This window comes from Sinocyclocheilus rhinocerous, unplaced genomic scaffold, assembly GCF_001515625.1.
Source record: "Sinocyclocheilus rhinocerous isolate Xijiao unplaced genomic scaffold, SAMN03320098_v1.1 scaffold2736, whole genome shotgun sequence".
Lineage (NCBI taxonomy): Eukaryota > Metazoa > Chordata > Actinopteri > Cypriniformes > Cyprinidae > Sinocyclocheilus > Sinocyclocheilus rhinocerous.
The window spans coordinates 1-23,673 of NW_015653614.1; the positions used below are offsets into that span (position 1 = coordinate 1).

General features: G+C 39.4%; 1 protein-coding gene and 1 long non-coding RNA gene across 2 annotated transcripts in view; both read right to left on the reverse strand.

Annotated features, from left to right (window-relative positions):
• Nucleotides 1–697: 697 nt before the first annotated feature.
• Nucleotides 698–3,087, reverse strand: LOC107716515 (uncharacterized). Its single transcript, XR_001637219.1, has 3 exons — nucleotides 3,024–3,087; nucleotides 922–999; nucleotides 698–783 (listed from the first exon to the last, which is right to left on the reverse strand). It is a non-coding gene; the product is annotated as an uncharacterized LOC107716515 (long non-coding RNA).
• Nucleotides 3,088–4,152: 1,065 nt separating this feature from the next.
• gpc2 (glypican 2) overlaps nucleotides 4,153–23,673 on the reverse strand; it is a 40,550-nt gene continuing 21,029 nt past the window's right edge. The window contains exons 10-14 of the mRNA XM_016522986.1: nucleotides 18,287–18,430; nucleotides 17,323–17,459; nucleotides 17,071–17,243; nucleotides 14,998–15,569; nucleotides 4,153–4,164 (exon numbers count right to left, since the gene is read on the reverse strand). Coding sequence (XP_016378472.1) covers nucleotides 15,301–15,569; nucleotides 17,071–17,243; nucleotides 17,323–17,459; nucleotides 18,287–18,430 — 723 coding nt within the window. The 3' untranslated portion in view covers nucleotides 4,153–4,164; nucleotides 14,998–15,300. The remainder of the gene's footprint in view (nucleotides 4,165–14,997; nucleotides 15,570–17,070; nucleotides 17,244–17,322; nucleotides 17,460–18,286; nucleotides 18,431–23,673) is intronic.

Sequence of the window (23,673 nt, forward strand, 5' to 3'; positions counted from 1 at the left end):
ATATACCTAACCCTAACCTAACCTAACCCTAACCCTAACCCTAACACTAACCAACACTTACCCAAAACCTACCGTTCGTAGACTTATGGACCTGAAACCTAGCCTTCCCAAACCGAATATCCAAATCCCCAGTTAGGCTAATCTCTTAGAAGGGAACAAAACAAAACCAACAGGATAATCCTTTTCTCAATCTCCCTACTTCCTGGTCCTCCACATTCTCAGCCCAACGCCCAAATAGGCTATTCTCCTGGAAAGGAGATGGATCAATGCTTTCCTGGTATAGTCTAACAGGCGTAGGCCCGTGCACGCATCCTCAGTCTCCTTACTCCAAACCTTCCTAGACGGGTGCTAGGTCGGGGGGAGCTGTTGTAGTTTTTCAAAACCTAACCCTACCATCGACTCAACCCAGTAAAGAGACTGATATAAATAGTTATAAACCTCTTCATATAAAGATTCCAAGTTAGTCTCAAGAGGAGGACTCATCTAAGGAACAAATTTCCAGAAGAATATTGAAAAACAGAAAAGCAGCACTGTTAAAACCTCACTGGGAAGAGAAAGTGACTTTTTTTTTACAAAAGTAAATAATAATAACATAATAACAAAAGTTACATGTAAATGATCCAATCATGAGGTGATTAAAGCAGTCAGTCAGTCAATTAGTCTCAATCGCATGAAACTCAAAAGTACTTACTGAAGAGTAAAGCTGGTGGAGAACAGAGTGTTGATGTGTCCTCTTGTCAAATATACATCTCAGTCAACTAAAGATACGCAAAGCAGCTACAGCTGGAAACAGAGGGTGAGGAGCAGAAAGACATATGCAGGTAAGAAATTACCTCCACCACAAGGCTTTTTGGGAACACTGCTCAACCCAGAAAACAGACAAATACACACAATGTTGTTAAGAATCACAGGACAACTCACCTCAGCATCTGTTGATTTTCCAGGTGAAAATCCATTCCAATTCCAAATTCCGGGTTGAACTGAAACATGGTGAGTTAACTGTAAATCAGATCCATCTGAGAGTTAAAGGGAGCCATTTAATGTAAAAAGAAAAAACTTGTAGCATGTGACTTATCAAGATGGACGTCAAAGTCAATGAGTGGCTTCTACGAGTATAAAAAAAAAAAAGCAGCACACTGAGCGGCTTTTGGTTGAGAGCTGGGTTCTCTCTTGGTTGAGAATCCAGGTCTCAGGTCGAGCCCAACATGAACAGCTTGTGCCTACAGCTGGAACGAAGTTAGCTTTGGGACTGACAGACAGGATAGTGCAACACAATATTTAGGAAATATATATAGTAGAAAAGTAGAAATACCAAAGTAGTTTCAACAGACAGAATCCGGATGCACAGCAAACATGGAGAACGTAATACAATCACAAGAGGTAAACTGACATTAACAAGCAGTTATCAGTGCAGCCATGAATCAACCATTCCTACAACCATAGGTGGAAATCCCAGGGGGGGTCGGGGGGGACAGGACCCCCCCAACTGAGGGTTGTCCCCCCTAAAAATGTGATTAAAAACAGTCTGTGTATTGTAAATAACAATGTTTTATACTTTAAATAATTGTGTAAGTAGTAAAACACCACAAACGGGGAAAAATGCGTTTTGAGTTTAGAAACATTTTGAGTCTCCCCTCCCTTGCCTCACAATGCTTTGGTCCGACTCCAAATGCCTGCTTTTCCTCTTTTACGTCACCTACACACACGAGTCCGGTGAGAGAGAACAAAGTCAATAGTTGTGGAACTCCAAGGCGGTCAAGGCTATTTTATTCACTTAAACATTGGATGAAGTGATTTTATTTTTATTTTGATTATTACAGATGATGCCAATGTATTTTTCAATGAGTCGCTATGTTAGCAATGATAACGTTACCTGCTTGACAAAAAGGGTTGCCAGTTTTTTTTTGTTTTTTGACAACAAAACCCTCCCAATTGCTACCCAAGACTAGCCTAAACTAACCGCGTTTCGAGGGGTCCCCCGGTAAAAAAAAATAAATAAAAATAATAATAATAATAATTCGCATTCCGAGGGCTAAAATACACGTTATTGGGGTTGCTTCAACCCGCGGACATGAAAAACATCCTGTGGCAACAGTGATAAAGTAGCCCAATTCCACGGGAAAACCACAGACCTGGCAACACCGTGACAATACAACGGACACGAGCACTGTCTCGGCGCAACCACAACAGCTTGACGTTGTCTGATTTGGCACGGGTCTCCCTGCTGCACTAATAGTAGTAAGGCTTTCCACTGTGTATACATATCCTTATAAGTACAATTTTAGCTGTATTATTTGTCCCCTTCAAAAATCGCTCTTGAGAAATTGTATGTTTATTGTCCCTTTGTAAAAGCTTTAGATGCATATACTTATTGTAATCACAAGTCCAATGTTACACTTTCAAGAATTTAAACTTTATAAAACCTGTGAGAAACCAGCTAAATAGAAAAGACAAAGGAAACTTTTAAAGAATAGCAAAACATTGGCACAGAGATTGTAAAACCCCCTTAATACTACTTGAGCTTTAACCATCCAATTAAAGTGGATAAAAACAAAATCAACATTTTAAATGCACGGAAATTGGCTAAATAACTCGTTTGTATTTTGACACTAAACCCCAATCTAATAATGATAAATAAAATTACTTTAAATAACCAATGTTTTTCCTTTGATTCCAGAATTCAGGGACTTACACTTTAAAACTGCTGACAATGACATTTTAAACAATTACTGCACACAGTCACTCTATAGAATAACTTGCATCAAAACACCTTTAAATCAGATTCATTTTATACAATTTGAACAACATTGATGTTGAATAAAGGGTTTAACAAATTGATCTTTAGTCAGATTAAAGTGCCCATATTATGGATTATACCCTCACAGTGCAGAGCACAGCGTCTTCAATATTCAAAACAATTAAATATGTACTCCAATAACTCACCACTTCTTACCTTAAACATAATAAACCTTAATAAATAAACTCTGTAAGAGTTTGAGAATGTTTATCTGAATGTTACTCACCCATTTCCAGCAACTACAAAGCATCTGAGAAAGCGATCACTAATCCTCCGACCGTTTGTGAAGATAATAAAACAAGTTAATTCAGAATGTTACAGCATCAAGTCTTAACGGCAAAAGTAAAGAAAATAAAATTGCACAAGTGATAAACTAAAGAAACACGAGTATTGAAAAACATACATTCAAAATATTTACTAAAACTATTCGGTTCCTCTCCTCTGAGGCGGTTTCTCTTGACGCAACTCTCAACATCTGGGTCACACAGTCAAACTGCGCACGCTCTGAGTCCCGCCTCCAACTGCGACCATTAAAATGCCTCCTGATTGGTCCCCTAGTAAAAATTGCATTCAGGGGGTAAAATACAAATTTTATTGGCGGGGTTCTCCAGGTACAAATTCACATTCCAGGGCCTAAATATCACGTTATTGGGGTCGCTTCAACCTGCTGACATAAGGGGGGTAAAATACAAATTTTATTGGCGGGGTTCTCCAGGTACAATTCACATTCCAGGGCCTAAATATCACGTTATTGGGGTCGCTTCAACCTGCTGACATAAAAAACAACCGGCGGCAATCGCGGATTTGGCAACACTGGTCCGTAAACTACGTTTCATATAATCCCCTCCCCGAACTTCCCGCTGCCCTGTATCTTGATCTCTCATTGGCTGTAGGTCATCGCCGATGTGTTTTTCAGTCAGAACTCATTTCACACAGCGGGATTGAATCGCCGACAGCTCCAGATATTTAGCATGCCAAATATTTCGCGGGCGTCGGCGACGCATCGGCGATTCCCTCAGATCGCGTCTTTGATAATTCACACTGCGTGATTGTCACTCGCGTGAACGAGCACAGATTTTCCTCCGATTTCGGGCATTTGTCTGTGATTTCGCAAAACTTGTGGGCGAGTGAAAAATCGGGCTAAAATCATGCAGTGTGAACTCCGCATTAGTTCAGTTCATGGATCTCTCTCCTAACAAGCTGATGATCTGAATCAGGCGTTTTAAATAAGTCCCCAGGACTGGAATTGAGAACCAGTGTTCTGTTGGTTAGATGTTTCAGTATCGTTAAAAACATAAATATACAGGCATGGTAATTTCATTTAAAAAATAAAGAACATTAGAAAAATAAATAACATTTTTACAAAACTCAATATTTTCAATCTTCAGCAGATTATTCTCTCACCAACTTCCATCTCAGTCTGACAATCCTGTTTAAGCGCAGCTGGTGGCCATTTATACTCATGGGCACAACCATTATAAGATTATAAGTGGTACAAGCAACCGGGAATCAAATTCACCAAACAAACAAATGATTATAAAGATTATAAACTTTTTGTACATGTTCTAATACACAAATTACTGTTATTTATCAGTTGTGTATAGATATTTCACCATTGTACAGCCATTCAACTTTAAAATAAAAACATTTCCCTTCATTTGGTCTCTCCCATCTCTCATGAGGCACCACAGCACAGATATAAAAGTTGATTAGAGGAGTTTCTCTGGTCTCCCTATCACATTGCTTGTAATGTTCCACAATTGTGAGTCACTTTATATAAAATCATCTTCTGCATAGTTAGTGCATTTAGAGTAGAATAAAACATTCCCCATGTTTTTCCAAATCTGTATGACTTGAGTGATGGCAGAAACAAACCTTTTCGAAACTTTGAATCAGTTGAATCAACTGCTTCAAAAAATGATTCACTGTTTCGAAGCGCTCAAAACAAACATTGCCTGCTGGTCAAAACTGTGTAAATGCAATAAAAACTCAGGCCAAACATGCACAAAAACATTTTACAAATAACATTTTATAAACCCATTAGTGATGCAAAGTCTGATTCATTTCTGCGAACCGGTTCTTTTAGGACAGATCGGCTCATTGAACCGGTTCAAAAAGCCGATTCATTGGTTTCTGACATCATCAAGCAATAACATCTCTATGCATTTCTTTTCTAACAACTCAATGTTGTATCAATTAAAAATTAAAATAAGTAATTTGTGTCAACACATATTGAAACATTCAAAAAAGAAAGTTATTTGTGTGAAAGCATATTGCTGATTATTGCCATATAATTCACTTAAGTTAATAGTGTTTGTGGTCACAGTTTCATGCGCGGATCCTTTATGTCAGATACAACTGACTGACCAATTTTGACTAGCCTACAACTTGGATAAGATTCCTAAATGTTTCACACCTACAGCACACATTACAGAAATGTATGCACAAACGTGGATATGTTCTACATGTCTACAGCATAAAGAATGAATAAACTAGTCTTATAAACTCCTTGATTTCGCTTAAGCAACTTTAAATATAATATGCATGCACAATAAACTATTGTAAAATTTATTTACATCACTCGACAGAAAGGCTTTTGCAGGTTTTAATAAAATGTAAATGAATAACAGTCATAATAAGCATTTTTCCAGTAGGCGCCTCAGGCTTGCACAGTATCGTCAATTCACTCATCAGAATCTTTGGTAATCCTCGGCAAACTTTGCCACGGCTCATTCGGTTCTTGTTGAGTCCTCGGTAATCCTCGGCAAACTTCGACAGTTGGTTGAACCAGCTCAATCGGTTCTTTTTGTGTTGGACGTGCTACTTCGGCTGTGCGTCCTGCATCATCAACCCGAAACTAAAGTTCGATTACGTTCGATTTGTAAACCAGCTCGACCGGTTACTTCCTGAGAACCGGTTCAAAGAATGATTCGTTCAAGAACCGAACATCACTAAAACCCATTGCAATGTTTTATTGGAAGTATTACACATAATGAACCCATCTCAATGAACTCATGATTCACAGGTTCACAGAGATCACCCCCAACTGCAAACCATTGAAATTTCAAAACGTTTCGAAGCAGTTATTACTTAACGAAGCCTCGTTTACTGAAATCAAGTGACTTTGGCAGTTTGATATGCGCTCTGAACCACTGTTTCAAAACAAATGATTCGCAAAGGTTTCAAAGCAGTGGGACAAAGCACAAAGCAGTGCTTCAAAAATGCCCATTACTAGTATAACTCCCTTTCTTCAGAGATTTTAGGCAGAATGTTTCATTATATGCAGGAAAGATGAGGAATTTAGTAGACCAGCGATTCTCAATTCCAGTCCCCGCTCTGCACGTTTTGTATGTCTCTCTTATGTGACACACTTAGTTCAGTTCATGGATCTCTCTGCTAACAAACTGATGATCTGTATCAGGTGAGTTAAATAAAAGAGACATGCAAAATGTGCAAAGCAGGGGGTCCCCAGGACTGGAAATGAGAACCAGTGCTCTAGACATGTGAAGTGACTGTGGAGAATAGCTTCTTCTTAGTAACAAAAGGGGGTATATATGCTTAGGAGAGAGGTGAGTGTAACCAGACTCGGGGAAAAAAAACATGTAACCTAATTTTTATGTATTTGTTCACATAAATATATGTGTGTTCAGTGACTTCTGGCCTGCAGTTAATAAACATTCATGCATACAAAACCTTGTCATGCCTGGTCTCATTCTTGAGTCCATGGTGGTGATAGTGGCTGCTTGGAAAGACACTTTAAGTCAGACAGAATGCAAAATTTAACCTAAATGGTGCATTCCTGCCACCTACTGGATTGGAGTGTGGAGTGCAAAATTGTTCGGAAGGTGGGATCATGAGTAGTTTCTTGTTGCCCAAACAGAAAAACATGGTGATAGGGAAGCCATAGTCATGGGTTCAAATCCCAGGGAAACATGAACTGATAAAAATATATACCTTAAAGGGATAGTTAACCCAAAAATTCAAATTACCCCATGATTTACTCACCCTCAAGCCATTCTAGGTGTATATGACTTTCTACCTTCAGACGAATACAAGTTATATTTTAAAATGTCCTGGCTCTTCCCAGTTTTATAATGGCAGTGAATGGGGGTTGAGATTCATCCATCCATAGTAAAAATGTCCCGGATCTTACGCTACGCCTACGTCATCCAGCTGGAACGCCACTCTCTCATGAATGCATATACAACAAATAGCGGAAGCTAGAGATTATGGTTTATAAAGTTTTAATTATGGTTAATTTTCTTACAAAAATGCATCAATTCACTTCAGGAGGCCTTAATTAACCTCCCAGACCTGTGTGGAGCACTTTTTTATGATGGGCAGAGTTTATTGGACTTGTATTCGTCTATTGAATCTCAACCCCCATTCACTCCCATTATAAAGCTTGGAAGAGCCAGGACATTTTTTAATATAACTCTGTATTTGTCTGAAAGAAGAAAGTCATAACACCTAGGATGGCTTGAGGGTGAGTAAAACATGAGGTCGTTTTTATTTTTGGGTGAACTATCCCTTTAAATTTAAAAGTCATTTCCCAGCATCTGGCAAAATAATAAATTGAATGTTGTTACCAGTATTAATTCTATTAAGTCTGTTTTGTTATTGATTAATGTGATTAATTTTAACTCAGTTTTGGTCTTTTAAAATGTTTTATAATCAAAACAAGGGTAGTTCTACGCGTGTTCGAACGAGCCGTTTTAGGTAGGCGTGGTTGACTCTTAACTTTTATAAAGAATATCTCTTTGGATTTGAGACTTTAGTCTTTGCAACTTTACTGATCTTCTTTATGCACCAAGAGCTTGTAACACTCCAAAGAGAAAGGAAAATTTTAAATCGCATCATATGACCCCTTTAAATTCAAAGAAATATTCAACAGCAACAGTAAACATTCAATAGCAAATACATTCAAATATAAAAAAAATGTTATTCAAGAATGACTCAAACTAACATTCCTCATGATTGAAGGAACAGCTGACCACGGACTACAAACAAATCAGAAGAAAACAATATAAACAATATGCACAGTAGTGTATTGTTAAAATATCTCCAGGGTCAGTCAATCAAGTTCAGTTATCGGTCAGGAAAATAATCTTAATCAACAAAATGTTGTCATTATACTATTCTCCGCAAGATTTACTATGCTGCAAGCAAGTTCAGGCTAACTCAAAAACTTGCGTACATGAGCTGAGACTTGACATGAAATTTGATCGTAGCCACAGATCACGCCCATATTGATAAATTCCAAGTTTTGTGTATGTAACACTATAACATGTTAACGCTATATAACACAATAACATATTACACCAAACAGATGTCTATATGAGACTAGGTTTGAGTCTTAGGAGCAAAGAAATGAATTTTGGGCCAATTGGGATGAAATCAATAAACAGCCGGCACATTTATTACACACAGAAATTAAATGAACAAATACTAAAAGAAGGAAATGAATGTATAGATGTCTGAACACAACAATGTCAATAATTTAAGGACAATTCAATGTTGAGTTCAGGTTATTCAATAATGAATCCAAAAAAAAAAAAAGGAATAAAATGTCCAAAAGCCATCCTGGGTCCTTTGTTATCCGTGTGTTTAATATAAAATGAATGTAAAATGTTAAGGCCTTTTTTTTTCTTTACTACCCGGGTAGTGTATGTGTAAGAAATAGCAGCATAGCTGTAGTTGAAAAGAATCCTTCCAAAGAATCATGTCCAGGTTGTCACGATTTGCTGCCGGAAGGAACGCAGGAGACGCGGAGAAGCGTTAAACAGTCTTTTAATGAACAAACACAGGGGAAAATCCACAACAGGAACAAGGAATGACACATGAACATAACTTGCAGACCCGACAAACACTAACTGAACGGACTGGGGCTTATAAACACAGGATAACAAGGGACTAATCGAGGGGACTAAGGAGACACACCTGGAATCAAATTAACACAATCAACAAGAGGGAGAAACTGGGTCACGGGGAGCAAAACACACAGAAACAGTCCAGAATCCTGATATTACGCCCCCTCCCAGAAGGCGCGTCTTCGCGCCGTAGAACCAACATGGGGAGGGTCGGGTGGGAACTAGGAAGGAGGCTCCGGAGGAGGACGGACACCCGGGAGGGGGCCGGTAGACAGAGTCCAGGGGGGTAATGCAGGAGGAAGGAGCCAAGGAGGAGACAAGAGGGGTTTGGAGTGGAGGGTGGATGGTGGAGGAAGGTCTGATGACTCCAGGGGGCCGAGCAATGGCGGCGGAGCAGGTGGCGGAGGACCCCGAGGCAGAGACGGAGAGCCGATGCGCCTCTCTCTGAACTCTGTTATATCCTCTCAATTACCTTTACCTGCCAGTTTTACTTCAAATTTAGTAGTATCCCACTCAGTTAAGATATGGACTCAATTTAGCAAGCACACTGGTTTGCATAGGTCTTCTATCCATTCTCCGATTTTTTAAAACCACTGTTTTGCGCCATCCATTATGGATGAGGCATTCCGAATATGGTTCAATAAGGGCATAAAGACCATTGATGATCTCTATGAGAGCGGTATTTTCTCATCCTTTAATAACCTTTCTAAGAGATTCGATCTACCTAATTCCCACTTATTTCATTTCTTTCAAGTCAGGCACTTTGTGCAAAAGCTATTCCCTCATTTTCCAAATCGTCCCCCTCAATCTCCATTGGATGACTTCTTATAGCTTGAACCACACTCAAAACATTGTATTTCTGTCATTTATAATCTGATTCACAATATTAATTCAGGCTCTGCAAATCAGGCCAGAGGTGCTTGGGAAGAGAGATTGGGATTTGAGTTATCTGATGAACACTGGGAGCGTATTCTTGAGCTCACTCACACCTCATCTATATGCGCAAGACATGGGCTTATACAATGTAAGATTCTACATAGGGTTGTAACACAGTTTGTAGATCGGGAAGAAGGAGGCGGGGACCGGCGAACATTTAAACACTTTAATAAAATAAACCAACACAAAATGAAAGTAAAGCGGCAGCCCCTCGCGGGGAGGTCACATACCTCCATCGCCCCTCGCAGGCCGGGGGTACCCACGAGACTGCGTTCTACTCCCCCCCTCCCCACTCCGGGGGAGCCGATCACAGTGGCCGCGGCGTACCTGGGGGTAAGGACAGACAGACGAGGTGAGAGAAAAGGAGACAGAAGGATGAGGAGAGACAGAGACGAGAGAGGGGGGGGAGGAAAAAAAATTCTTGTTGCGGTTCCCAGACACACTGCCGCTCGGCCCTCCACCAGCTGGGTAAACTCTTCCGCGATGCCTGGCGGCGGCACTGGATAGCCCTCGGTGGACGGCCTGACACTCCTCCGCTGCCTGGTGGACGGCGACGGGACTCCACATTCCAGGCGGCTGGCAGCAAGTTTGTCCTCCCCCCCGGCAACTCACTCCAGTCCACCGCCTCGAGCGTCCATAGCCGCAGACTGCTCCGCCATGCTCGATGGCACCGCGGATTCACCACAGCGGCGAGGGATCTCTGGCAGCGTGTCCCTCCTTCCTCCCGGGTTTCGGCACCAATGTAACACAGTTTGTAGATCGGGAAGAAGGAGGCGGGAACCGGCGAACATTTAAACACTTTAATAAAATAAACCAACACAAAATAAAAGTAAAGCGGCAGCCCCTCGCGGACTGCTGCCGCACGCAAAACACAAAATAAAGTCCAGGCCTGGTCCTCTCTCGTCCAACACTGTCGTCACTCCTCCTTTTATCTTCCGGAGCTCCTCCGTGGGACTCGAGACTGGTGAGTGGTGCATGTGTCGCGCATTTGCATTTACTTCACCGGCCTCGCTCTGTTCCCACAGCTCTCGGCCCCGCCCCTCTCATCACAAGGGTTTACTATACTAATGCTAGACTTGCCAAAATATACCCCTCTGTCAGCGATGCATGTAATAGGTGCAAGCAATCACCAGCAGGTCTCATTCACATGTTGTGGGAATGCCCTAAATTATTTGATTAGTGGACTAAAATATTTAAAACTTTGAAAGATGCCTTTGACATAGATATCGATACAAATCCACTTTTGGCCATTTTTGGGTTGGCAGTAGATGTTAACCTTTCAGTAACGGTCCAAAAGGCTTTAGCCTTTACTACTTTACTAGCAAGACGTCTCATCCTTTTAAAGTGGAAGCACGTCTCACCCCCTTCCTTTGATACATGGCTAAAAGAAGTGTCTACTTGCATTAAATTGGAAAAAATTAGACTGTCACTCACTGGTTCTTTAAAGACCTTTGACAAGGTGTGGCACCCCCTTTTAGATTATCTGCTGGCTAACTGTCTTGATACTTAAGCTGAGCATTAATATATAAACATACAATTTTTATTTATGCTTTTTTAAACATAAAAAAGCATTATTTTGTTTTATTATTATTTTTACCTCTGTCTTTTTCTTTTTTTCTTTTCTTTCTTTTCTCTCTTTTTTTCCCCCCATGGGAAGTTATAAGTTGTTGAGGGAGGGAAGTGTTTAGTGGGGTAGTATTGGTAATAACATGGAAGAATAATTTTATAAAATTAATGTTTTAATTTGTTGAGTTGATATTCCATGCAGAAAATCTAATAAAGAAATTTGAAATATATGTATATAGGGTACATTATGAAATAAATTTAACAATAATTAGTTCCTCAGTTCCTCCAACCTCTGTTTGTAAACTGTGGCATTGAAATACAAAAATACTTTCAATAAACATAAGATTTTAACTCAGACTTTTTTTCTTACACTGTAACCTATAGAATTTATACAATTCTATGAAATTTATTATTAGCTTGACTTTGATTATGGATTATAATGATGCCTTTTGACATGCCTAAAGTGCATGTAAATCCAGAGTTGGAAAGTAACGAATTACATTTACTCGAGTTACTGTAATTGAGTAGCTTTTTTGCGTACTTCTACTTTTTAAAGTAATTTTTAAAAATCTGTAATTTTACTTTTAAGTATATTTTGTTTGAAGTGTTGTACTTCGCTAAATTTTAAAACACATGATTACTGAGTAAAAAAAATTTGTTCCCTGGAAACTACTGCAGTAAATAATGGGCAGGAGAACAAACTGGAGCTAAAATCATAAGAAAGATTCATTAATTAATTAGGTTTGTTATGTACGGAACGGAACAGAAGGCGTAAGTGTAGCGGAAGCTCATCATCGCAAGAGACAGGCGGGTCATGAACGGTAATATGAGTGACAGATGAGCAGCAAATGAGCTTCATTTACTGTAAGCGAAGGCCCTTTCAAGCAGAGCCATTGAGAGACAGAGTTGCGTCAACTCCATTCACTCCACCGGACCAGATTTTTACAGCAATGGCGGATCGTGGAGCCTCTCAATAGTTCCCAGAAGTTAGCGCCAAAACTATCAGTGCCGTAAAGATGCAGCAGAAGAGACCGCTGTGATGAACTTTTAAAAAGTAAGACATTTATAGAACAAAATTGCATATTATCAGCACAGCTAATCAAATTACCTTGTGTATTAAAATAGATTATTATTAGATTATTCCTCACTAAATTAGTAGATTTAGAGGAAATTATTCATTCTCTACATGCAGTTGCATTCATCGTTGTGTAATTAAGGCTTTTAAACATGATTTTTGCTGGTGGGGAGTTAAATATTAGATTTATTGCAACAGATGCTGATGGAGCTAAGTGAGAATGAAAAGGTTTAAAATAGGTGAGCAGTGTTCATTTCAGAATCATACTAGGTTAAATTACCAAAAATGTATTATATACCACTACTGTACTACAGAAGTAACCACAGTAAAGCTGTACTTTATTACTGTATTTTATACTTAAACTTCTTAGCTACTGTAGCATTTGGACCAATCAGACACACAACTATTTGTTATATTTAACAAATAATATCTAACACCCCCTCACCTAAACAACATGGAGCATAACTTAACCATTTCTCCTGTGTTTTTCTCCTTTATCTTGCTTTCAGAACAAGAACCACCTGAAGACTACCTGTAATGAGACATCACATTCACAATGAGTCTCAGTTCACTGGGTTTTTGCAAGTCTTTCAATGTTCTTTGCAAAAGAAGTGCCAATTCCCAAGTATGATTACATCACTTTTTGTTGGTGTAATCTATAGCTATATTTAGATTGCTCCTGCTGACTATATCCAGCCTCTTATGAAGACTTCAGCCGACGAGCACCTGTGAAGAGATGACGCCAACCCTTGAGAGAACTTCAGATGACACCAACTCTGAATAAACATACAATGCTGCCAAATTTTCCTTGCATTGTATAATCAACATCATCACATCATGTAATCATTGCTTTAATGTGTTCATTGTTTCTGCTGAATACATGATGTTAACTAACTGCATGATTTGAACAGCCTAATTTTAGAACATTTCTGCCATATGAACATTACTTTGACACAGTTACACCTGATAACAGAACTCTTATTTGTAATGTAGAAACATTCATCTTCTGTAAAGCTGCTTTGAAACAATGTGTATAATAAAAAGTGCTTTTTTCTCCCCTAGTAGGGAAACCAGGGCTCGAAATTTCGACCATTTTTATAGCATATGCTCCCGAAATTTAATCTGTGCGACCTCAAAATATATTCTTATTTTATGCATGTGAATTGGTTTTTGTGAATATATAGATTTTTTTTTCATGCACGTGAATTAGGTTTTATGCATGTGAATTGGCCTACGCATGTGTGCATCGTGCCTTTTGCATGAATTATCATTGAGACTAATCTCACTCCATAGTCTCTAACCTGCCATACGCACTTTAAGTTGTTGAGCTAGTTATTACGTCATAGATCACATTATAACGTCAAAATGGCAGATGATGTCCGGATCGCATTCATACTTAACGAGATTTGGCTGTAGAGTACGTACTCTTTTAGCGCTCGTTAAGGAAGTATTTATTGAAATTAAGTCTCATTGAGTATGCAGTTTCGAACGCAAGCCCAAGTAAGACGCGACCAACAAATGCAGTGAGCAGCGCTGTTTTCGGAAATCAGCCTTAACAGATGAAAGTCAGATGTTGAACTGTCAACGCATTATATGAGTAAGCAGAGCTGTCGCAAGCGCTGTGCCAAGTGTGTGACATAATAAAGTGACAGCTAACTTGATGATGTAAAGCCAATAGCTTTAAAGTTTTGTCCTTCGAAAGACTATAATAGCTAAAAGTCAAAGCTAATAGTAAGACTGTGTATCATGATGATGTTTTCTGCTTGTTAAAAATTTATTATGCAGTAGAACTTACAATCCCTCTCGGTCAGAACCCTCGTAGGCAATGTTCAAAACCACTACTTTTCAGCAAATGGAAAAAGACACTGTATTTTTAAAATAATTAAACACTGTTGTCAAGGTTAAAAGTAGGCTACAAACTTAAAAGTACACACTTTTTCAGGATTTGAGGGGGAAAGAATACTGTATGTAGGTCAAGGCTACTATTGTATGAACAGTAGTAGCTTCAAGTTCCTCTGCGTTCACATCACTGAGGACCTCACCTGTACTATTCACACACAGTCAGTAGTGAGGAAGGCCCACCAGAGTCTCTTCTTCCTCAGGTGACTGAAGAAATTTGGTCTGAGCTCAAAAATCCTCAGACAGTTCTACAGTTGCACTGTGGAGAGCATCCTGGCTGGCTGCATCACCGCCTGGTACGGGCACTGCACCGCTCTCAACTGGAAAGCCCTGCAGAGAATAGTTCAGACAGCCCAGCACATCGTCGGAGGTGAGCTTCCCTCCCTCCAGGACATCTACACCCAGAGATGTGTGAGGAAATGTGTGAAAATTGTATATTGTGTAAAATTTGTATATTGTGTAAAATGTGAATATTGTTATTTATGTATACTGTTAATTTTTCATATCTTGTTGCTTGTACTGCCATGGCACAGTCTTGTACCCAAAAATGTCACCATTTTTACACTTGTGTACACGATGTGTGACAATAAAGAGATTTAGATTTAGATTTAGATGAACCAAAGCAACTCTCCAAAAACATCAGCACATCTGGAAGAACCATTTTAATCGTTAATTTTAGCATAACACTATTGCTAATCTACGTAAAACCTAAAAAAAATCACTTGTGTGCTCACACATACACACTTACATTACACACACACTGAACATAAGGCAAATTAAATAAATAAATAAATAAATAAATATCATCAACAATTGAAATTAAATTCAAATTGATAAACTTCTCAACATTCAACAGTACTGCACATTCAATATAATACAAACATCATAATAGGAAGAAGTAAAAATCAGTCAACAGATCGAACTAATGCTCCTCATGATTACAGGAACGGTGTCGAATCAGTCCGAATGGTTCGATTGTACGAGATCAGCTGACCACAGTCCGCAAACCAATCAGAGAGAACTACAGAATGCACAGTATTGCTTTGTAAAAATGGACAAATGTAAAAAGGAAACGTTCTACGGGACGTTCACGTGCGGCGGTGCGGATCTGCTGCTGGTGTCTGTGCTCATTCAGGCAGGTGAGAGTTTGATCTACATTAAAGTCCATGAGACGGAGAGAGTGAAAAACAGACAGTGAGGAGGAGAAGAAACGGCAGCAGAGGAGGGGAGAGTCTTCCAGCACCCGATCGGGCTCGTCCATTCAGCCTGTTCCTTTTATTGATGGGCGTGTCCCGGGGGCGGGGCGACTTATCAACTGGGAGAGTGTTGCGAGGTGGAGAGAACGAGCCGTAAGCTGGCCAATCATCACTGAACCGTTCGCCCGCTTCAACTCCGACTCCAGATCCACTGCCAGCCTCCACATCACCTAAACACACACACACACAGACGTTTATCACAGCTGCCATAGTGGGAACTTTGCTTTCTCCTCTGTTTTTTGTATTACAGTTTCAATAATGTGGGTAACTAACCAAAATAAGATCTGATAACAGAAAGACACTCTCATTGCTGTCGCTTCTTTAGAAAGATTCCCACAAAAAGAGATGTTAAAAGAGATTAGAAGGTTGTCACCAACCTTGAGAATTTAGAGAGACAAAATGAGAGAATAATTCACAGGATATTGATCAGCAATTTAGGTAAGCAAAACCCAAATGCGTATTGTCAGTTTCACAGTACAAAAGCTAAAAATGAAAAAATTTTGCAATCTTTTAAAAGCAGAAAAAATTTAACGTGATAATGAGTATTTGATGATTAGCATAATTAAAATACGGATAGCACTTGCAAATCTACACGCATGCTGACATAGAGTTGTTTTGGAATGAGCTGGATTTCTGCCTGGATCAGTGTCATTTTACTATCATTAAGATACTATTATAATTCTTATTAATATTTTGAATTAGTTTTTATTTATTTATTTTTGTTCCTTTTAATTTCAGTTAAATGCCTAGTAATTTTGTTGTATATGCCTGTAATTTTTCTTAGTTTTTTTATGTCTGTATAGGTTGTATTAATTTTTTATTTCAGTTTTATTTTTAGTTGTTTTAGTACATTGTTACATTAAACAAAAATGTGAAATTCTGCCTTGGCAACTGACTAAAACTAAAGAGTTTTTTTATATTTCAGTTTTATTTTAAGTAACAGAATTTGTTTATGCATTGAGTTTATGTAAACTATATAAGTTATGTACAAACATAAATAGCAAGCTCTAGCTGATTTTAAATGGGTCGTGACATGTATTTTAATTATTATTTTAATATTTTTCTTTTAATGTTTACTTTTAATGTTAATAAAGCTTTTTTACAAAAAAATATATATGTAGTCATATATTTTCAAAAATGATTTTCAACCCTCGTTTTAACTGCACAAAGACCTTTTATGTGTTCAAGGAAAATCTGATTTCTTGTGCACTAGAATATGCTAGAAAACCCCACTGATTTACTGCATTCATTGCATCATTTATGAGCAAGTGTCTAAACTGCATGTGCACACTTCAGCTGAATGATAGCGTTTACAGTGTCGTGCGCTTTTCTTGGCCATTTGTTGTGATAAACAGGAAAGTGTGTCCAGCTGAATTCAATTTGAGTTTTGTTAAACGAATAAAAAAGAAGCTTAGTTTACCGCGGAAGCGGTCGTGTGAAGACCGAAGAGTGTAAAGACCATCGACTCTACCATGCGACTCCACCGGGCAGGGACACCGGCAAAGGATAAGTATCGCTTTTTTTTCTCTCCTCTTTCCTACTACTTGTTTCATTTCTGTTTCAGTTTTTTATAACCATTTCTTACTATGTGTCAGTAAGTTACCCACTTTATCTTAACGTTGTTTCTTTCAGAACAGACAGACACCAAGATAAAAGCACGGAGACACTCACTGTCGATGAGATCCGCGTCTCGTCCGTTCTGAGCGTGTTTCAGTCTGTTTACAGCCACTCGCAGCTCCATGATTAACTGCCGTGTTTTGACGTCTGGCCGGGCAATGTCCACCTCCATCTCTGGATTATTAATCTGATTCACCAAACCATCAGCGGTAACAGACGGCAGGTATCTACAAAACACACACACGCGTAAATGTGACTCGTCACACATGCTTCAGCATTCAGGAGTGTCAGGATCCGGTCTCACACCTGCCGGGTGTCTGCCCGTTCCAGCAGCGATCCTCATTGGTCACATCAGCTGCCTTGCGTTCATCATTACAGATGGTGTGAGGCAGCGCTACCCAGAATCCTCTCATGGGCCGGAGACGCTCCTGCAGCTCCTCCACCTGATCACAGCCATCATTATCAACACAACACTGGTCAACATACAGTTCAGTGATGGCGAGAGACACGGAAATTGCACGTGAGAAAAATATCCTTCAAATGAATATGTATGATTCAGCTGGTTGTTGAAAAATTGGCCATTACATGAAAAAAAGTACCTTCATCATAAGTGCCTTTCACATTATTTATTCATATAAGTTTTAAGTTTTTCTGAACATTTTAAGGCAACATGGAAAGAAATTTGAGTTTCAAACTCATGCTCCTGGATGAAGCCTTGCTTTGATGAAGCATTTGCTGTTTTTGTACATTTATTTGACTGCACCATTTTTCCTCTAATTACTCTTTCAATTAATTAAAGTCAGTCTCTCAAGCCAGACCGAATCAAAAGCTTGTTGGAATTGAAAGCAGGTTAAACAGTCTCATTTTCTCTGCAATTGCCAGTTAGTGTGTGCAAAGTAAAAATATGGTCTGATGTCTGGAATTCGGGTAAGATCTAATCAAACTGTGTTTAATAAGAACATCTGTAATGCTACAACAAACCTTCAACAGACAACTCTTCACACAGATGCCTGGATAATTATGGGAGTTCATTTTATCCATATTTGGAAAGTTTAAGGGCAATTTTTTTAGATTTAGTAATCTAGAAGAGTTTGACGACCTTTTGTTTTTGTTTTGTTTTTCTCTTATTTCACAAATGCATGTATGTTTTGAAATGTTTGACCTCTCACATCTCAGGCTTAGATGGCCAAAATATCATGATGCTTTTTATTCAGTGCCTTGCAGATTTTCCCACTGGTTATGTTCGGTTTGGTTTGGTGATGCGTCTCACCAGTCGGTCCAGGTTTGTTCCCGATGCAGTGGTGGGTTTCTCCTCAGCGCTGTAGGTCCTGAAGGCTCTCTTGCCATCTCTCTCTCTGGACGAGCGTTTGTTTCTGGCTGGAGTTGGCCGAGGGATCCCACAGCCCTGAAAGACCTGAAACCAACACAAGCACACAAAAACAGCACTTTAGCTCAAAGCATAACCAGTCTCATGGAAAGATTAATACCTGTACTGTAGAAATCCTTTAACACACACAGTCCAGCTGCATTCAACATCAGTGCAACTCTCTTCTCAAGCTGGACATGCTTCAGCAGATAGGGCTGCAAATAATGACATCTGTCGATCATTTCTTCAATTAATCAGATAAAAATAGATTTGAAACAGTCACTTTGTCATGACCGGTGTAGACACAGTTACATTTAAATCCAGTTATACTGTATGTTGTTATCCCTCACAGTTATTAGCAGTGTTGGGGGAAACGCATTACAAGTAATGCAAGTTAAGTCATCAGATTACTTTTTCAAGTAACTAGTAAAGTAACACATTACTTGTAAATTTACAAGAAAATATATGAGTTACTTTTTCAAATAAATAACGCAGGTTACTTTGTTTTCCCGTTTCTTGACTGACAGCTCTCCTGTCTGGTGTTGAGAGAAATCAGGAGTGAGTGCAGAGACAGAGGCGCTTCCTTCAGCCTGAGGTTTATTCATTTCACTTTTGGTGTGAAAGAGCATTTACAGTTGCCAAAAATATAACTTTTGGGTTTTTTATTATTAAAAAATAAATAAGCAAGCCCAGCTCAGGTGACACAAAAAATAAAGCTATGTAATGCATTATTTTCCATAAAAAGTAACTAAGTAATGAAATTAGTTACTTTTTTATGGAGTAACGTAATATTGTAATGCATTACTTTTAAAAGTAACTTTCCCCAACACTGGCTTTACTTTCATAAATTACCATTACTGGTAATACATGTAGAATTTTAAACTATCCAACAACAAATATTTCAGCAGTTTTTATTTTTGTGTTTAACACTAATTATGCTCCGTCTGTCTGACGTGCTTTCAGTGAAGTGAAACGAGAGTCACATGCTGCATCAGGCCCGGCGCTAGAGGGGGGGCCGGGGGGCGTGTGTAGCCCTGTGCCCCCTATATGTGATTTTAGCAAGTATAAAATTATTACCATTAAAATCCCCAAAATATTTAATATTGATGTATTGATGTATTTTACTGTGAATAATAAAAGTTTTCAAATTGGTTTTATGCTTAATTATAAACACATCATAGGATCAATGTTTTCAACCAATCAGTGTTTCGCTCAATTATTCGTCTAATCCTTGTTGAGCTCAATAACCTGTGATGCGTGACTCGTGAGACAGGATCCTCCTTCACAGTTTTTTATTTAAAACAAGACAGTTTTCTAAAGATGGATATCCGGAACTGGCTTAAAAGGCCACCATCTAAAGTTGCAGATGCATCGGTTGACATTGAGGTGTCACACAACGATTGAGGAGGCTTCAGTGCTGATATTAATGTTAGAAGCTGCTCGACGTCATGCTTGGAGTCGGTCTCGTCACCATCAACAAGCGCTACACCCACTTGCAGCCACCGTAAAGGGCCTGATGAAGATAATAGAGTTCCAAATGATCTCAGCACAGATTCACCATGTCAAGTCATTTTAGAGAAGTATCCAGTGTCATTATTTTCAGGAAAAAAGTGGTCGTTTTCCAGCAATTGGTTTTAAGGGAGAAATTGGTTGGAGTATTCAGTGAAAGCGGATGCCCTGTTTTGCTTCGCCTGCAGAAAATTCCACACAGGCGCTGGCGACTCAGATTCAACTTTCACAACGAGTGGTTTTCGAGGCTGGAAACACGCCTTAGGAACAGAAAAAGGACTGGAAAAGCATGCTAGGTCAAAAGAGCACATTGCATGCATGACACTGTGGATGGACAAGGAGCACAGATCACAGAAAGGTTTGGAGATATCTACACTTGTAAGCACAGATCAACTTCAGCGAAATCGCTATTACCTCTCAAGCATAATTGACATGATCGAGTTTCTCTGCGCGAACCAGCTGCCATTTTTGGCGCTTTTCCACAGCATGGTACAGCATGGTACAGCTCGGTACGGTTCACTTTTGGGGGGGTTTTCCACTGGGTACAGTACCTGGTACCTGGTACTTTTTTTAGTACCACCTCGGTTGGGGTTCCAAGTGAACCGTACCGTTACCAAAACGTGACGTGTAAACCTCTAAAGCGGTACTGAACTGCAGTGGAAACGCAAACCGTGCCGAGCCGAACCGTGCCGTGATGTACTGAGCCGTGCCGAGCCGAGTCGTACCACGCAGTGGAAAAGCGCCATTAGAGGAGACCAAGACGCATTTAGTAGCTTGTTGGACGGTGGCAGGGGGCTATTTTTATCCCTCTTTGAGTATACCCTCAGAAAAGATCCTGAACTGAGAAATGTTGTGAAAACAATTCCCCATAATGCAACGTACACTAGCCACGAAATACAGAATCAAGTAATTGAAGTAATGAGCACTTTAGTTACAGAAGAAATCGTCAGAGAAGTAGGAGATGCATTTTATACGTTCAAAGTTGATGGAACCAGAGACCCGACAGGGACTGAAAATGTCAGCATTGTGATCCGTTTTGTTGATGACAACTTTGAGGTCAAAGAACATCTTTTATCTGTCACAACGGCAGCTCACGGAGATGCTGCAACCATAACCAAAACAATAATTGCAGAGCTCACAAAGGCCGGCCTTACCACTGACAGAATTCTCAGCCAGGTGTATGACGGGGCAGCAGTTATGTCGGGAAAACACGGTGGTGTACAAAAACTTTTACAGAACAGACTGGGCCGAAACATTCCTTACACACACTGTTATAATCATAAACATCTGGTGGTCATTCAGGCGTTGTCGACTGAAAGTGAAATTCTAGACTTTTTTGGAGTCTGTGATCTACTTTACAAGTTCATCAGAATACCCACGGTAGCGGTTTATTACAAAGGCTAAAACGTCTCTTGGATCAGCGGTGGACAGGACATATAGACACCGTTTGTGTTATTCTCAAGTCCCTGGGAGATATACGTTCATTGTTGGTGGACATAAGTAATGATCGCGCTTATGGCACAGATATTCGTGTTGAAGCTACAGGACTGGTGCGGTCAGTGACAGAACCTAACTTCAGCTTCATTGCAGTTATGGTACATAAAATCCTGAAACTTCTTGGCCCAGCAAACAAAATGCTGCAGGCAGAAAACACAGATTACCTCTCAGCCATTAAGTTTGTAAATTTCGCTGCTGATTGCGTTCAGAAACTTCGATCAGAGGACGAGTTCAATGAGCTTTCGACAATTAGCTGCGATCTGGTCCCAGCAGAAACTAGACCAAACAAAAGGCAACATACAATGAGCAAGAATTTGGAGCATTACTCTGTTGAGGAAACCGTAGGACAACATGAATGCTGTGATGAGACTGAACTTCGTCACCTTTATTTCAGCGCAGTTGATGCTGTAAGTGGACAAATGGCTGCACGGTTTGGAGAATGTAATGGCAAGCTCATACAAGCTCTCGTAGCCTTGGACCCTGCTGGTGATTCTTTTCTGGACAAAACGAAACTAAAACCACTGTTTTTTGTATTTTTTTCTCTTAGTTGTAGTCGTTAAACCTCGCATAGTATGCGGAAAACGTCATCACGCAGTATGCGGAAAACGTCATCATTCAATGACGGGAATACCCGGAGGTTGATGACGTATAAAGGCATTGTCAACGCAGTCGAGGGGGGAAGGCAGCGGCAGCAACCCATACCTCGTGGAGGGTGACCGAAAACCAGAGCCCTGGCGTGCAAACTATGATACAGATGTCTCGAGGTATCGAGCGTGATTCATCTACGCGATGAGGAACGGTGCTTGGTGAAGGCTTTTCATTTTACTTTCAAGTTAAAATTCTGTGTTGTGCACTCTGTCTATTATGTGTTCTGATGGATTGATCATAAGTGATGTGGAGCTGCTGTAGCAAATTAGCTCAAAAGGGAAATATTTATAATGAATTATAACTGGTTATAATTAATAATAAATATTTAGATTAGATCTTAGAATTAACTTTATTGACACACTATTTTCCTAATTAATGCTGTTCAGTTGCTTTGACACAATCTGTATTGTTAAAAGCGCTATATAAATAAAGGTGACTTGACTTGACTTATGTGTATTGCCAGCATGGGGGGTAGTTCGCTGGCCATCAGACACCTGGTGCCAGGTACTGTGGATGACTGTTTCTTAGGACATTGGAATGTGTTTGAAGTTGATGGGGAGACCAGATAGTTGATCTGGTTAGCCTCTAATTGATAATGGGAGGAACCATTGGTAATTTAGCACCCATATAAATGTAGAATCTGGGGCCAGGACTGTAATTTATATGCAAGTGTCAAAGGCTGAAAGGGTCTCTGAGACATAAAGCCCCCATGACCCTCAGTGATCCTAAGCAGACATTACACTGCATTTCACCTGTTGTGTCCTTTCTCATTGCAGCTGTGTTGTGAGTCCTTGCTGTATATGATTTTGCAGGTTTCAGAGAAAGTGATAGATTATGATGTCACGTGATATACATTGAACACATGTAGGTTTGAGTTGCATTGTATTATACACACTAGTTTAATGAGTGTGTGCCACCTATTGTAAGTTTTGTTTGGTTAGTTAAGGTAAGGAAGGCAGGGCGTTTGATACGCTGAAGATGTTTAGGTTTTTTTCTTTTTGTTAATAGTTAGGTAAGATAAATATTTGCTTTAGATAGATTGGCATTTTGTTCTGTTTATTTATTTTATTTGGCACCACTCTGAAATCACTTTCCTCTTTTTTTTATTATACTTTCTTTTATTTTTGTTTTGTTGTATATTGGTATTCAACTCTAGTATTCAATTCTGATATTTGATAACGACTCCTGGGCATCAAAATAAATTATCTTTTGAGAATATATTTTTGTTTTTGACCATTTAATGCCGCACAATGACAATGAGAGAATAAAAAAGGCAGGGAGTTTGATAGGAAGGGAACAACTTTTTTATTAAAAAAGAAATGTTACAATTCCCTTGCCCTAGACAATAAAAAAATCATAACAGACCTGACAGGTGCGGAACTCGTTGATAGTGAAAACGCAGTCGCTAAGAAATTCCTTTGCACAGAAATTGATGCTTTGCTCAATGAAACATGGACAGTCGCAAACATTTTGACAAAATTTGGTAAAACCTTGATGACAATGCCATCAGTTGTGACTGCATTTAAACATGGACTGACACTTGGAGCAGCAATGTGCAAGAATTCGTTCTCAACATTAAAGAGGATTTTTTTCTGACCAACGACGAAGCATGTTGCACTCAAGGAAGGCCCACTTGA